Source organism: Nansenia antarctica (assembly GCF_963989245.1).
Source record: "Nansenia antarctica genome assembly, chromosome: 1".
NCBI lineage: Eukaryota > Metazoa > Chordata > Actinopteri > Argentiniformes > Microstomatidae > Nansenia > Nansenia antarctica.
In genome coordinates, this window is record NC_137674.1 from 114,649,503 (window position 1) to 114,665,146 (window position 15,644).

Here is a 15,644-nt window from a genome sequence, read left to right on the forward strand (position 1 = left end):
TAACTGTGTTCTCTCTCTGTGTATATGGTATATAACTGTGTTCTCTGTGTATATGGTATATAACTGTGTTCTCTGTGTATATGGTATATAACTGTGTTCTCTGTGTATATGGTATATAACTGTGTTCTCTGTGTATATGGTATATAACTGTGTTCTCTCTGTGTATATGGTATATAACTGTGTTCTCTGTGTATATGGTATATAACTGTGTTCTCTGTGTATATGGTATATAACTGTGTTCTCTGTGTATATGGTATATAACTGTGTTCTCTGTGTATATGGTATATAACTGTGTTCTCTGTGTATATGGTATATAACTGTGTTCTCTCACCATCTTTATAGGCCGGCCGCTCCTCGGTACAGAGTATCTGTAACACAAACCAAGAGAGACGTCAGCGGCTGTTCACAAACCACAAACTAAATGGTATAGCTATGCCTTTATCCAAAGCGCTTTACAACGGCCTCTCATTCACACGTTCACACACACATTCACACACCGATGGTGGCAAGCTACCATGCAAGGCGCCGGCCCGCTCACTGGGAGCAATTTTGGGGTTCAGTGTCTTGCCCAAGGACACCTCGACATGTAGCCAGCCGGGGCTCGAACCGCCAATCTGCCGACCTTGCGACCTTGCGATCATTAGACGGCGACTCTACCTCCTGAGACACAGCCTCTACCTCCTGAGACACAGCCTCTACCTCCTGAGACACAGCCTCTACCTCCTGAGACACAACCTCTACCTCCTGAGACACAGCCTCTACCTCCTGAGACACAGCCTCTACCTCCTGAGACACAGCCTCTACCTCCTGAGACACAGCCTCTACCTCCTGAGACACAACCTCTACCTCCTGAGACACAGCCTCTACCTCCTGAGACACAGCCTCTACCTCCTGAGACACAGCCTCTACCTCCTGAGACACAGCCTCTACCTCCTGAGACACAGCCTCTACCTCCTGAGACACAGCCTCTACCTCCTGAGACACAGCCTCTACCTCCTGAAACACAGACTCTACCTCCTGAGACACAGCCTCTACCTCCTGAGACACAGCCTCTACCTCCATCAGCCTCTACCTCCTGAGACACAGCCTCTACCTCCTGAGACACAGCCTCTACCTCCTGAGACACAGCCTCTACCTCCTGAGACACAGCCTCTACCTCCTGAGCCACAGCCTCTACCTCCTGAGACACAGCCTCTACCTCCTGAGACACAGCCTCTACCTCCTGAGACACAGCCTCTACCTCCTGAGACACAGCCTCTACCTCCTGAGACACAGCCTCTACCTCCTGAGACACAGCCTCTACCTCCTGAGACACAGCCTCTACCTCCTGAGACACAGCCTCTACCTCCTGAGACACAGCCTCTACCTCCTGAGACACAACCTCTACCTCCTGAGACACAGCCTCTACCTCCTGATACACAGCCTCTACCTCCTGAGACACAGCCTCTACCTCCTGAGACACAGCCTCTACCTCCTGAGACACAGCCTCTACCTCCTGAGCCACAGCCTCTACCTCCTGAGACACAGCCTCTACCTCCTGATACACAGCTGCCCCAGGAACATAGGAGAAAGAAAGAAAGGAAGAAAGAAAGAAAGGAAGAAAGAAAGAAAGGAAGACAGACAGAAAGACAGAAAGAAAGACAGAAAGACAGACAGACAGAAAGAAAGGAAGAAAGGAAGAAAGACAGAAAGACAGACAGAAAGACAGACAGCACGTCCTCCTCGGCGGGCTGGTGGGGACCTACCCTGTCTCTGTCCTCAGCAGCTCCTTCCTGCGGAGGCTCCTCCCCCAGCTTCATCCAGACGGGCTCCGGCACCTCCTCGTCCTCCGGCAGGGAGTCCAGGGAGTCGTCCCGGCGGCGGGGGCGGGGGGGGGGGGCGGTGGCCGGTCCCGAAGTGATCCCAGAACCGGTCCCCGTCCTCCTGGCTGTACGAGACCGACACCACCGCGTCTATCTCCCCCCTGGGGGTCTGGGTCTCCCCCCTGGGGGTCTGGGTCTCCCCCCTGCAGGCCGGGTAGGGAGCAGCACCAGGGGGGGTCGGGGTCGGACCTCTGTAGGCAGCAGCACCAGGGAGGGTGTGTGGCTGGTTCTGGGGAGGTCCGATCTCTGAACACTCCAGCAGTCCCAGCAGGTCCCTCTGGTGACTCTCAGAGAACAGCAGCCCCGAGGCCTGGTCCTGGTTCTGTCTCTGGCTCTGGTCCTGGTTCTGTTGGAGCGGCGCTGGTAGTAGCAGGGTGCTGCTGACGTCCGTTAACGAGGGCGGCCCGCCTGTGGGGTGAAACCCTCCCTGCTGCGTGGCTGCTGGGCCCGGGGGGGCGGAGGTGGAGGAGTCGTCCGGGAGAGGAGGGCCGCTGTCTCCTCCCATGAGCTGGAGGCGGTTCAGGAGGGCGTGGATGCGGGTGTGGTCTTCGTCACCTGACCTCCTGCCCTCCACCTCCTCTACCTCCTCTACCTCCTCCACCTGCTCTACCTCCTCTACCTCCTCCACCTCCTCTACCTCCTCTACCTCCTCCACCTCCGCCTCTGGAGCCTCCACGTCTACAAGCTGCTCCTGGGTGACTACAGGTGAGACTACAGGTGAGACTACAGGTGAGACTACAGGTGAGACTACAGGTGAGGCTGCAGGTGAGAGGGGAGAGACCAGTCCCAGGGGGTGAGCTGAGTCCATGAGAGGTACCGACCGGCCCAGCAGTTGTTCCCCCGGGGAGCCCGCCAGGACAGAGGAGCAGCTGGGTGGGTCGTCCAGGTTCTGGTCGTCCATCTCTCCTCGTACAGAACCCACCTCGCTGGAGGAGGAGGAGGAGGAGGAGTCCGACCTCCAGTCCAGAGGAGGGGGCTCTCTCAGGTTAAAGGTGTCCAGGTCCGCCGGCTCAGTGTGGGGGGGGGGCTCAGAGGCAGCAAGAGAGACTCTGTCACCGCTGGTCTGGGGGGCTGCAGAGGAGGAGGAGGAGGAGGAGGAGCCAGGCTGGGGGGCAGGACAGGTGTCAGCCTCCATGTGGCTGGGGAGGGAGGGAGCGGCTACTGGGGGAGGGAGGGAGGGGCCACTGGAGGGGGAGGGGCCACTGGAGGGGGAGGGAGGGGAGAGGGGCCACTGGGGAGGGAGGGAGGGGCTACTGGGGGAGGGAGGGAGGGGGGAGGGGCCACTGGAGGGGGAGGGAGGGGCCACTGGGGAGGGAGGGAGGGGCTACTGGGGGAGGGAGGGAGGGGGGAGGGGCCACTGGAGGGGGAGGGAGGGGCCACTGGGGAGGGAGGGAGGGGCCACTGGGGAGGGAGGGAGGGGCTACTGGGGGAGGGAGGGAGGGGGGAGGGGCCACTGGAGGGGGAGGGAGGGGCCACTGGGGAGGGAGGGAGGGGCTACTGGGGGAGGGAGGGAGGGGGGAGGGGCCACTGGAGGGGGAGGGAGGGGCCACTGGAGGGGGAGGGGCCACTGGAGGGGGAGGGAGGGGAGAGGGGCCACTGGGGAGGGAGGGAGGGGCTACTGGGGGAGGGAGGGGAGAGGGGCCACTGGGGAGGGAGGGAGGGGCCACTGGGGAGGGAGGGAGGGGCTACTGGGGGAGGGAGGGAGGGGGGAGGGGCCACTGGTCATAGGCTGAACATCCCCGGCCCTGGGAGGGAGAGAGATTCACACACGTTCAAGGCTCCTTTCCAACCCCCCGAGGGAGTCAAGCTCTTTCAACGCTTTGTAAGGGTTAGGGTTAGGGTTTGTAAGGTGCTGCAGGGAAGCTCTCTCCATCCATGTATTGAGGTCAGTGCGACAGTTCAGTTCCAGTTTGTTGTAGGGTTAGTCTGTAGTCTGTCTGTAAAAAGAGACACATTTGAAACGTTAGTTAGTCTCAATGATGTTGAAGAAGAACAGGGTCATGGTGAATATATATGGTTGATGACATCACAGTAGAGTTCTACTAGGCCAGTGATTCCCACAGCATGTTAATACTTCGGGGCCCCAAAGTATAATTTGTGCTCAGTGAGTAAAGAAAACTTAAAAAACCATAAATTATACTTTGGGGAGTCGTCTCCAGATACCAGTGTGGAGCTTTCTGTCTTAAATGTGATATAGATCATGTTCTTTGTTGGTTTGTGAGGATGTTCATACACACTTGGTAAGATGTGTGTGTGAAAGAAGACCACAGAAAACAGCAGTGAGACATGTCAGAGCTCTCAGCTGTTTAACACTTAAAGACCTAGACACCATCACCAGTTGTAGGTTGTCTGAAGTGCAGTGTTACTATGAACATTCACTAGAATGCAGGAATTGAGAAAAAAAAATCTAAAAAAAATTCGCGGGGGGGAGGCCCACGCACCCCCCACCCCCCCCTGTATATTTCATTTCTGCGGGAATCACTGTAGGCCAGGGGTCGACCCCTGCTGTAGGCTATATCAGGTTGAATCACTGTAGGCTATATCAGGTTGAATCACTGTAGGCTATATCAGGTTGAATCACTGTAGGCTATATCAGGTTGAATCACTGTAGGCTATATCAGGTTGAATCACTGTAGGCTATATCAGGTTGAATCACTGTAGGCTATATCAGGTTGAATCACTGTAGGCTATATCAGGTTGAATCACTGTAGGCTATATCAGGTTGAATCACTGTAGGCTATATCAGGTTGAATCACTGTAGGCTATATCAGGTTGAATCACTGTAGGCTATATCAGGTTGAATCACTGTAGGCTATATCAGGTTGAATCACTGTAGGCTATATCAGGTTGAATCACTGTAGGCTATATCAGGTTGAATCACTGTAGGCTATATCAGGTTGAATCACTGTAGGCTATATCAGGTTGAATCACTGTAGGCTATATCAGGTTGAATCACTGTAGGCTATATCAGGTTGAATCACTGTAGGCTATATCAGGTTGAATCACTGTAGGCTATATCAGGTTGAATCACTGTAGGCTATATCAGGTTGAATCACTGTAGGCTATATCAGGTTGAATCACTGTAGGCTATATCAGGTTGAATCACTGTAGGCTATATCAGGTTGAATCACTGTAGGCTATATCAGGTTGAATCACTGTAGGCTATATCAGGTTGAATCACTGTAGGCTATATCAGGTTGAATCACTGTAGGCTATATCAGGTTGAATCACTGTAGGCTATATCAGGTTGAATCACTGTAGGCTATATCAGGTTGAATCACTGTAGGCTATATCAGGTTGAATCACTGTAGGCTATATCAGGTTGAATCACTGTAGGCTATATCAGGTTGAATCACTGTAGGCTATATCAGGTTGAATCACTGTAGGCTATATCAGGTTGAATCACTGTAGGCTATATCAGGTTGAATCACTGTAGGCTATATCAGGTTGAATCACTGTAGGCTATATCAGGTTGAATCACTGTAGGCTATATCAGGTTGAATCACTGTAGGCTATATCAGGTTGAATCACTGTAGGCTATATCAGGTTGAATCACTGTAGGCTATATCAGGTTGAATCACTGTAGGCTATATCAGGTTGAATCACTGTAGGCTATATCAGGTTGAATCACTGTAGGCTATATCAGGTTGAATCACTGTAGGCTATATCAGGTTGAATCACTGTAGGCTATATCAGGTTGAATCACTGTAGGCTATATCAGGTTGAATCACTGTAGGCTATATCAGGTTGAATCACTGTAGGCTATATCAGGTTGAATCACTGTAGGCTATATCAGGTTGAATCACTGTAGGCTATATCAGGTTGAATCACTGTAGGCTATATCAGGTTGAATCACTGTAGGCTATATCAGGTTGAATCACTGTAGGCTATATCAGGTTGAATCACTGTAGGCTATATCAGGTTGAATCACTGTAGGCTATATCAGGTTGAATCACTGTAGGCTATATCAGGTTGAATCACTGTAGGCTATATCAGGTTGAATCACTGTAGGCTATATCAGGTTGAATCACTGTAGGCTATATCAGGTTGAATCACTGTAGGCTATATCAGGTTGAATCACTGTAGGCTATATCAGGTTGAATCACTGTAGGCTATATCAGGTTGAATCACTGTAGGCTATATCAGGTTGAATCACTGTAGGCTATATCAGGTTGAATCACTGTAGGCTATATCAGGTTGAATCACTGTAGGCTATATCAGGTTGAATCACTGTAGGCTATATCAGGTTGAATCACTGTAGGCTATATCAGGTTGAATCACTGTAGGCTATATCAGGTTGAATCACTGTAGGCTATATCAGGTTGAATCACTGTAGGCTATATCAGGTTGAATCACTGTAGGCTATATCAGGTTGAATCACTGTAGGCTATATCAGGTTGAATCACTGTAGGCTATATCAGGTTGAATCACTGTAGGCTATATCAGGTTGAATCACTGTAGGCTATATCAGGTTGAATCACTGTAGGCTATATCAGGTTGAATCACTGTAGGCTATATCAGGTTGAATCACTGTAGGCTATATCAGGTTGAATCACTGTAGGCTATATCAGGTTGAATCACTGTAGGCTATATCAGGTTGAATCACTGTAGGCTATATCAGGTTGAATCACTGTAGGCTATATCAGGTTGAATCACTGTAGGCTATATCAGGTTGAATCACTGTAGGCTATATCAGGTTGAATCACTGTAGGCTATATCAGGTTGAATCACTGTAGGCTATATCAGGTTGAATCACTGTAGGCTATATCAGGTTGAATCACTGTAGGCTATATCAGGTTGAATCACTGTAGGCTATATCAGGTTGAATCACTGTAGGCTATATCAGGTTGAATCACTGTAGGCTATATCAGGTTGAATCACTGTAGGCTATATCAGGTTGAATCACTGTAGGCTATATCAGGTTGAATCACTGTAGGCTATATCAGGTTGAATCACTGTAGGCTATATCAGGTTGAATCACTGTAGGCTATATCAGGTTGAATCACTGTAGGCTATATCAGGTTGAATCACTGTAGGCTATATCAGGTTGAATCACTGTAGGCTATATCAGGTTGAATCACTGTAGGCTATATCAGGTTGAATCACTGTAGGCTATATCAGGTTGAATCACTGTAGGCTATATCAGGTTGAATCACTGTAGGCTATATCAGGTTGAATCACTGTAGGCTATATCAGGTTGAATCACTGTAGGCTATATCAGGTTGAATCACTGTAGGCTATATCAGGTTGAATCACTGTAGGCTATATCAGGTTGAATCACTGTAGGCTATATCAGGTTGAATCACTGTAGGCTATATCAGGTTGAATCACTGTAGGCTATATCAGGTTGAATCACTGTAGGCTATATCAGGTTGAATCACTGTAGGCTATATCAGGTTGAATCACTGTAGGCTATATCAGGTTGAATCACTGTAGGCTATATCAGGTTGAATCACTGTAGGCTATATCAGGTTGAATCACTGTAGGCTATATCAGGTTGAATCACTGTAGGCTATATCAGGTTGAATCACTGTAGGCTATATCAGGTTGAATCACTGTAGGCTATATCAGGTTGAATCACTGTAGGCTATATCAGGTTGAATCACTGTAGGCTATATCAGGTTGAATCACTGTAGGCTATATCAGGTTGCACGGCGGTACGTGGAACCGGGAATGTTTTGGACGATCCAAATTTAAACTGTCATACCAGGAAGAACCGGACAGTGGACAGTCCCCTGTTGCTAGGCTACCTGTTGCTAGGGCTACATTTGGGCTACGCAGGGTCAGGCAGGGCTACTCATCAACACCACCACTCCAAACCACCTCTGCTACGTCCACCCCCCCCCCCCCCCAGGGGGAGATCCGCCTCACACTGGTCACCATGGTGACTGTGAGGTTAGAACCCCAGACCTCCTGCATGGACGACCAGGACGTGAACCATTATACCAGGAGGACGTCCTCGTCATACAAGGGCTACATTTACATTTACATTTACATTTTTGGCATTTAGCAGACGCCTTATTCCAAAGCGACTTACAATCGATACATTTGACTAAGCAAGTGATGACCCTAGGTTGACCCTAGGTGTTGAAAAAATGTTTTGCTTTTTTTTTTTTCAACTCTCAGGAGACACAGTGCTGGGGGGCAGTAGATGTCTCAGGAGACACAGTGCAGGGGGTAGTAGATGTCTCAGGAGACACAGTGCTGGGGGGTAGTAGATGTCTCAGGAGACACAGTGCTGGGGGGTAGTAGATGTCTCAGGAGGGACAGTACAGGGGGGTAGTAGATGTCTCAGGAGACACAGTGCTGGGGAGTAGTAGATGTCTCAGGAGACGCAGTGCTGGGGGGCAGTAGATGTCTCAGGAGACACAGTGCTGGGAGGTAGTAGATGTCTCAGGAGACGCAGTGCTGGGGGGCAGTAGATGTCTCAGGAGACACAGTGCTGGGAGGTAGTAGATGTCTCAGGAGACACAGTGCTGGGGGGCAGTAGGTGTCTCAGGAGACACAGTGCTGGGGGGTAGTAGATGTCTCAGGAGACACAGTGCTGGGGGGTAGTAGATGTCTCAGGAGGGACAGTGCAGGGGGGTAGTAGATGTCTCAGGAGACACAGTGCTGGGGGGTAGTAGATGTCTCAGGAGACACAGTGCAGGGGGGTAGTAGATGTCTCAGGAGACACAGTGCTGGGGGGTAGTAGATGTCTCAGGAGACACAGTGCTGGGGGGTAGTAGATGTCTCAGGAGACACAGTGCTGGGGGGTAGTAGATGTCTCAGGAGGGACAGTGCAGGGGGGTAGTAGATGTCTCAGGAGACACAGTGCTGGGGGGTAGTAGATGTCTCAGGAGACACAGTGCTGGGGGGTAGTAGATGTCTCAGGAGACACAGTGCTGGGGGGTAGTAGATGTCTCAGGAGACACAGTGCTGGGGGATAGTAGATGTCTCAGGAGACACAGTGCTGGGGGGTAGTAGATGTCTCAGGAGACACAGTGCTGGGGGGTAGTAGATGTCTCAGGAGACACAGTGCAGGGGGGTAGTAGATGTCTCAGGAGACACAGTGCTGGGGGGTAGTAGATGTCTCAGGAGACACAGTGCTGGGGGGCAGTAGATGTCTCAGGAGACACAGTGCTGGGGGGTAGTAGATGTCTCAGGAGACACAGTGCTGGGGGGTAGTAGATGTCTCAGGAGACACAGTGCTGGGGGGTAGTAGATGTCTCAGGAGACACAGTGCTGGGGGGTAGTAGATGTCTCAGGAGGGGCAGTTAACCTGAAGAGACGGGTCTTCAGACAGGGCTGCTATTCCTCATCACGAGAGCGTGATTCCAGATCACCTCTTCTACATTCATCTAGATAAACATATTGTTTGCATTCCTTGTTTCATATTCTGGGGTTGAACTGTTCTCATGTTGACTGTCTCCTCATTGGCCATGTCCATCAAGATAGCAGGTAGCAGATAGCCTCTGGTTCAAAGTACATAGTCATGTTTGTCACCTCAGGGTTAAAGGCACCTTTAGAGTTGACTAACTGCACTGGAGTGTCAGTATGGACGGTGTAGCTAGCCTGTAATATGTCAACCTGTATGTTCTCGATATGCCAACAGCTCTGCCAACATACCAGCTCCCACATAAACACAACATACATGACACGTGTTCTGAATGTGATCATAACTTTACAAAGCCACACTCACTTACAGTATGCATCTACACCGGTGTTTGCTGCCGTGGGGGGGGCATGGACTGTACGTGTACGTCATTAAGATATAGATCGTCAGTTCTGCCTCCGGCCTCGTTATTGCCCCACACACCACCAGAACACAACGCGTAACACACACGGGTTACATTGAATACTAATGTGTGTTTATATAAACATAACATGTTTCGCACCTTAGTTTGTGTTGTTGTGTTGTCGTTCGTCTCGTTGCCTGTGTGTGTTTCCAGAGTCTTCGGGCTGCAATGGAACAACTGCTGCTGCGCATGCGCATGAATGTTTCTAGGCATGCTCAATCGATTGTCGATATGAACGTGAGGACCAATGGATTATCTTATTTATATATGTATATAGATATATAGATAGATAGATATAAAACCCTAACCCTAGATATATAAATATCTAAATAAGAGAATTCATTGGTATATATATATTATAATAATAATTATTATTATTAAAATAAATAAATACACAGCACACAATGATCACTGTAACACATTATGCGTCTATTTTATTGAGGTTAAATTATAACCATAACAAGTTTGACAGCTTATCATTTCATAATAGAAATCAACAATACAAAGGAATGACAAGTCTGCGTAGCTGCAGGCAGCATAATTAACTAAATCATGACATTCAGAATAATACAAACACAGAATGATCCTTTAATTAATTACTGTATATCATCACATAAAGACAATAAATTAATATCTAATGATCATGTAACCATTTAGCAGACGCTTTTATCTAAAGCAACTTACAATTTGAAATGACAGAGACAGTCTCCCTGGAGTAACTCCAAGGGAACTCCTGTTCGCGGATGACTCGGCTCTGCTTTTTTGATTGATTGAAAACTTTATTAGAAGATTTGCAGAAGTAGGTACATGAAAGTACATATTACATACAAGGTCAACTAACAGGATAAAAACCCAAGAAAGCCACTGGCTTCAATTGGGGTCCTTGATGGTCTCTGACAGGGACATATTGTTGGATGTGGCAGGGGGTTCAGCAGATGACAAACTTCAGAGCCAACAGGCTCACAGCCGCAGAGGACGACCCCCTGCTGGCGGGAAAGCTGAACACCTTCTACGCCCGGTTCGACGAGGGGCGAACGGAGGTAACCACAACACAGACACCACTCTCTCCAGCTCTCAGCAGCCTCACCCTCACAGAGCACGAGGTGAGACGTGTACTGAAGGCGGTGGACCCCAGGAAAGCCTCGGGGCCGGATGGCGTCCTGGGACGGGTGCTGAGAGACTGCGCCGACCAGCTGGCCGGGGTTTTCACCAACATCTTTAACCAGTCCCTGTCCCAGGCCACCGTCCCACCCTGCCTGAAAACCTCAACTATCATCCCAGTCCCGAAGAAAAGCACGGTGAGCTGCCTAAACGACTACCGCCCGGTGGCACTCACACCAATCATCATGAAGTGCTTCGAGAAACTAGTCCGGGCCCACATACTCACACGCCTCCCGCCCAACCTGGATCCATACCAGTTCGCCTACAGAGCCCACAGGTCCACAGAGGACGCCATAGCGACGACTCTCCACGCCACTCTATCCCACCTGGAGAGGGGAAACAGCTACGCGAGACTGCTCTTCGTGGACTTCAGCTCCGCCTTTAACACCATCCTTCCAGACAGGCTAGTGACCAAACTACTAGACCTGGGTCTATCACACTCTATATGTGCGTGGATCAAGGACTTCCTGACCGACCGCCCCCAGAGGGTGCGGGTGGGCCCCCACACCTCCACAGCCCTCAGCCTCAGCACTGGGTCACCCCAGGGCTGCGTGCTAAGCCCCATCCTCTACAACCTCTACACCCACGACTTCACCCCCATCCACCCCAGCAACTACATCGTAAAGTTTGCAGACGACACCACCGTGGTGGGATGTATCTCGGGGGGGGACGAGGCGGCGTACAGGGATGAGGTAGAGCAATTGAGCAAGCTGTGCAAGGTAAACAACCTGCTGCTAAACAAGTCAAAGACCCAGGAACTCATCGTAGACTACAGGAGGAAAAAGTCCGAGATCCTGCCCCTGCTCATCGACGGAGAGAGCGTAGAGATGGTCTCAAACCTCCGTTTCCTGGGACACATCATACGGGATGACCTGGCCTGGAAGGACAACACTAAAGGCACCATCAAGAGGGCACAACAGCGGCTATACACCCTGAGATGCCTCAAGAAACAACACAGCAAGCAGGAGATGCTGGTGGCCTTCTACCACGGCGCAGTGGAGAGCATCCTCACCTTCGGCATCTCCAACTGGTACCACAGCTGCACGGCAGCGGAGAGAAACGATCTACAGAGAGTCGTGAGAACAGCACAGGGGATCACCGGCGCCACCCTCCCCTCTCTGGAGGAGCTGTACGAAACACGCTGTCTCAGGAGGGCCTCCAAGATCTCCAAGGACCCGACCCACCCTGGGCACGAACACTTTGTCAAGCTGCCCTCGAACAGGAGGTACAGGACCCCGGCCGCTAGGACAAACAGACTGAAGGACAGCTTCTACCACAGGGCCGTCAAGGCCCTGAACACAGAAAAGGCCTAAGTTCTGGGCCCAGGACAAGTCCGGACGGATTGTAATGGCAGCTAGTGCTGAGGCACAAACATGTACATTTTCAAGCCTGCAAACTGTGACACTTTAAAAAAATGTGAAAAAATACTTTCTTGTGCAATATGACAACCCTAGTTGACTATCTGTGCAGTATAGTACAGTGGATTGTGTACATAGCCTCTATTGATGTAAACCAGCTCCTTATCTTCTTGTGATTTTATGCATCTATGCTTTTTCCAAAATGTGTTTCTTTTTCCTTTTCTTAAACACCAGGGGAGCCTCCCCTCCTAAATTTCGTTGTTTGGTACCTGTACTGTAACAATGACAAATAAAGTCTATCTATCTATCTATATTGCAGGTGGAAAAAGCGCTAAGCACTGAACTGAGTAGAATCTGCATCTGGCTAGCTGACAATAAACTATCAATACACCTAGGTAAAACTGAACCCATCTAAACTCAGAAAGGCTGTAAATTTCAAAATAAAAGTGGGTAACATTAAAATCACAAGAAAAGAGGATATTACATACCTGGGCTCCATCTTAGAGGCAAATCTTTCCGGAGATAAAATGGCAGCAAAAGTAATCAAAAAAGTGAACCATAGAACTAGATTCTTGTACAGGATATCCTCACTTGTCAGTAAAAACACACTGAGGACCCTATCAGGAGCTCTCATTCAATGTCACTTCGACTATGCCGTAACATCATGGTACTATGGTACTACGGGCCATGACAATATTCCAGCCAGATTTCTAAAAGACTCAGCTGCCTCCATTACCCCAATCATCACCCACATAATAAACCTCTCCATCAAACAGGGACACGTCCCCCTTGACTTTAAAATAGCAAGGGTAACCCCACTGTATAAAAAAGGAAGCAAATTAGACCCAGGCAACTACCGACCTGTTTCTATTCTTAATTCCATCTCGAAACTTATGGAAAAAATAGTTTATGAACCCTACTACTACTAACTACTACTAACTACATAGTTAACTACTACTAACTACTACTAATAACTAATACTAACTACTACTACTAACTACTACTAACTACTACTAACTACTACTAACTACTACTAACTACTACTAACTACAACTAACTACAACTAACTAAAACTAACTACTACTAATAACTACTAATAACTACTACTAACTACTACTAACTACTACTAATAACTAATACTAACTACTACTAACTACTACTAACTACAACTAACTACTACTAACTACTACTAACTACTACTAACTACTACTAACTACAACTAACTACTACTAACTACTACTAACTACTACTAACTACTACTAACTACTACTAACTACTACTAACTACTACTAACTACTACTAACTACTACTAACTACTACTAACTACAACTAACTACTACTAACTACTACTAACTACTACTAACTACAACTAACTACTACTAACTACAACTAACTACTACTAACTACTACTAACTACTACTAACTACAACTAACTACAACTAACTACTACTAACTACAACTAACTACAACTAACTACTACTAACTACAACTAACTACTACTAACTACTACTAACTACTACTAACTACAACTAACTACAACTAACTACTACTAACTACAACTAACTACTACTAACTACTACTAACTACTACTAACTACTACTAACTACAACTAACTACTACTAACTACTACTAACTACTACTAACTACTACTAACTACTACTAACTACTACTAACTACTACTAACTACTACAAACTACAACTAACTACTACTAACTACTACTAACTACTACTAACTACTACTAACTACTACTAACTACTACTAACTACAACTAACTACTACTAACTACTACTAACTACAACTAACTACTACTAACTACTACTAACTACAACTAACTACTACTAACTACTACTACTAACTACTACTAACTACTACTAACTACTACTAACTACTACTAACTACAACTAACTACTACTAACTACAACTAACTACAACTAACTACTACTAACTACTACTAACTACTACTAACTACTACTAACTACTACTAACTACTACTAACTACTACTAACTACAACTAACTACTACTAACTACTACTAACTACAACTAACTACAACTAACTACTACTAACTACTACTAACTACTACTAACTACTACTACTAACTACTACTAACTACTACTAACTACTACTAACTACAACTAACTACTACTAACTACAACTAACTACAACTAACTACTACTAACTACTACTAACTACTACTAACTACTACTAACTACAACTAACTACTACTAATTACTACTAACTACTACTAATTACTACTAACTACAACTAACTACTACTAACTACTACTAACTACTACTAACTACTACTAACTACTACTAACTACTACTAACTACTACTAACTACTACTAACTACAACTAACTACAACTAACTACTACTAATTACTACTTACTACTACTAACTACTACTAACTACTACTAACTACTACTAACTACTACTAACTACTACTAACTACCACTAACTACTACTAACTACTACTAACTACTACTAACTACTACTAACTACAACTAACTACAACTAACTACTACTAACTACTACTAACTACTACTAACTACAACTAACTACAACTAACTACTACTAACTACAACTAACTACTACTAACTACTACTAACTACTACTAACTACTACTAACTACAACTAACTACTACTAACTACTACTAACTACTACTAACTACAACTAACTACTACTAACTACTACTAACTACTACTAACTACTACTAACTACTACTACTAACTACTACTAACTACTACTAACTACTACTAACTACTACTAACTACTACAAACTACAACTAACTACTACTAACTACTACTAACTACTACTAACTACTACTAACTACTACTAACTACTACTAACTACAACTAACTACAACTAACTACTACTAACTACTACTAACTACTACTAACTACTACTACTAACTACTACTAACTACTACTAACTACTACTAACTACTACTAACTACAACTAACTACTACTAACTACAACTAACTACAACTAACTACTACTAACTACTACTAACTACTACTAACTACTACTAACTACTACTAACTACAACTAACTACTACTAATTACTACTAACTACTACTAATTACTACTAACTACAACTAACTACTACTAACTACTACTAACTACTACTAACTACTACTAACTACTACTAACTACTACTAACTACTACTAACTACTACTAACTACAACTAACTACAACTAACTACTACTAATTACTACTTACTACTACTAACTACTACTAACTACTACTAACTACAACTAACTACAACTAACTACTACTAACTACTACTAACTACTACTAACTACTACTAACTACAACTAACTACTACTAACTACTACTAACTACTACTAACTACAACTAACTACAACTAACTACTACTAACTACTACTAACTACTACTAACTACTACTAACTACTACTAACTACTACTAACTACTACTAACTACTACTAACTACAACTAACTACAACTAACTACTACTAA

The 15,644-nt window shown here is 46.3% G+C and overlaps 1 protein-coding gene across 1 annotated transcript in view; it reads right to left on the reverse strand.

Moving 5' to 3' along the window:
* The window catches only part of LOC308169807 (amyloid-beta A4 precursor protein-binding family A member 3), a 27,247-nt gene extending 24,192 nt beyond the window's left edge, over positions 1 to 3,055 (reverse strand). The window contains 3 exon segments of the mRNA XM_080544552.1: positions 332 to 368; positions 1,746 to 1,878; positions 1,880 to 3,055. Of these exon segments, the coding sequence (XP_080400678.1) occupies positions 332 to 368; positions 1,746 to 1,878; positions 1,880 to 2,997 (1,288 nt within the window). The 5' untranslated portion in view covers positions 2,998 to 3,055.
* Positions 3,056 to 15,644: the final 12,589 nt, after the last annotated feature.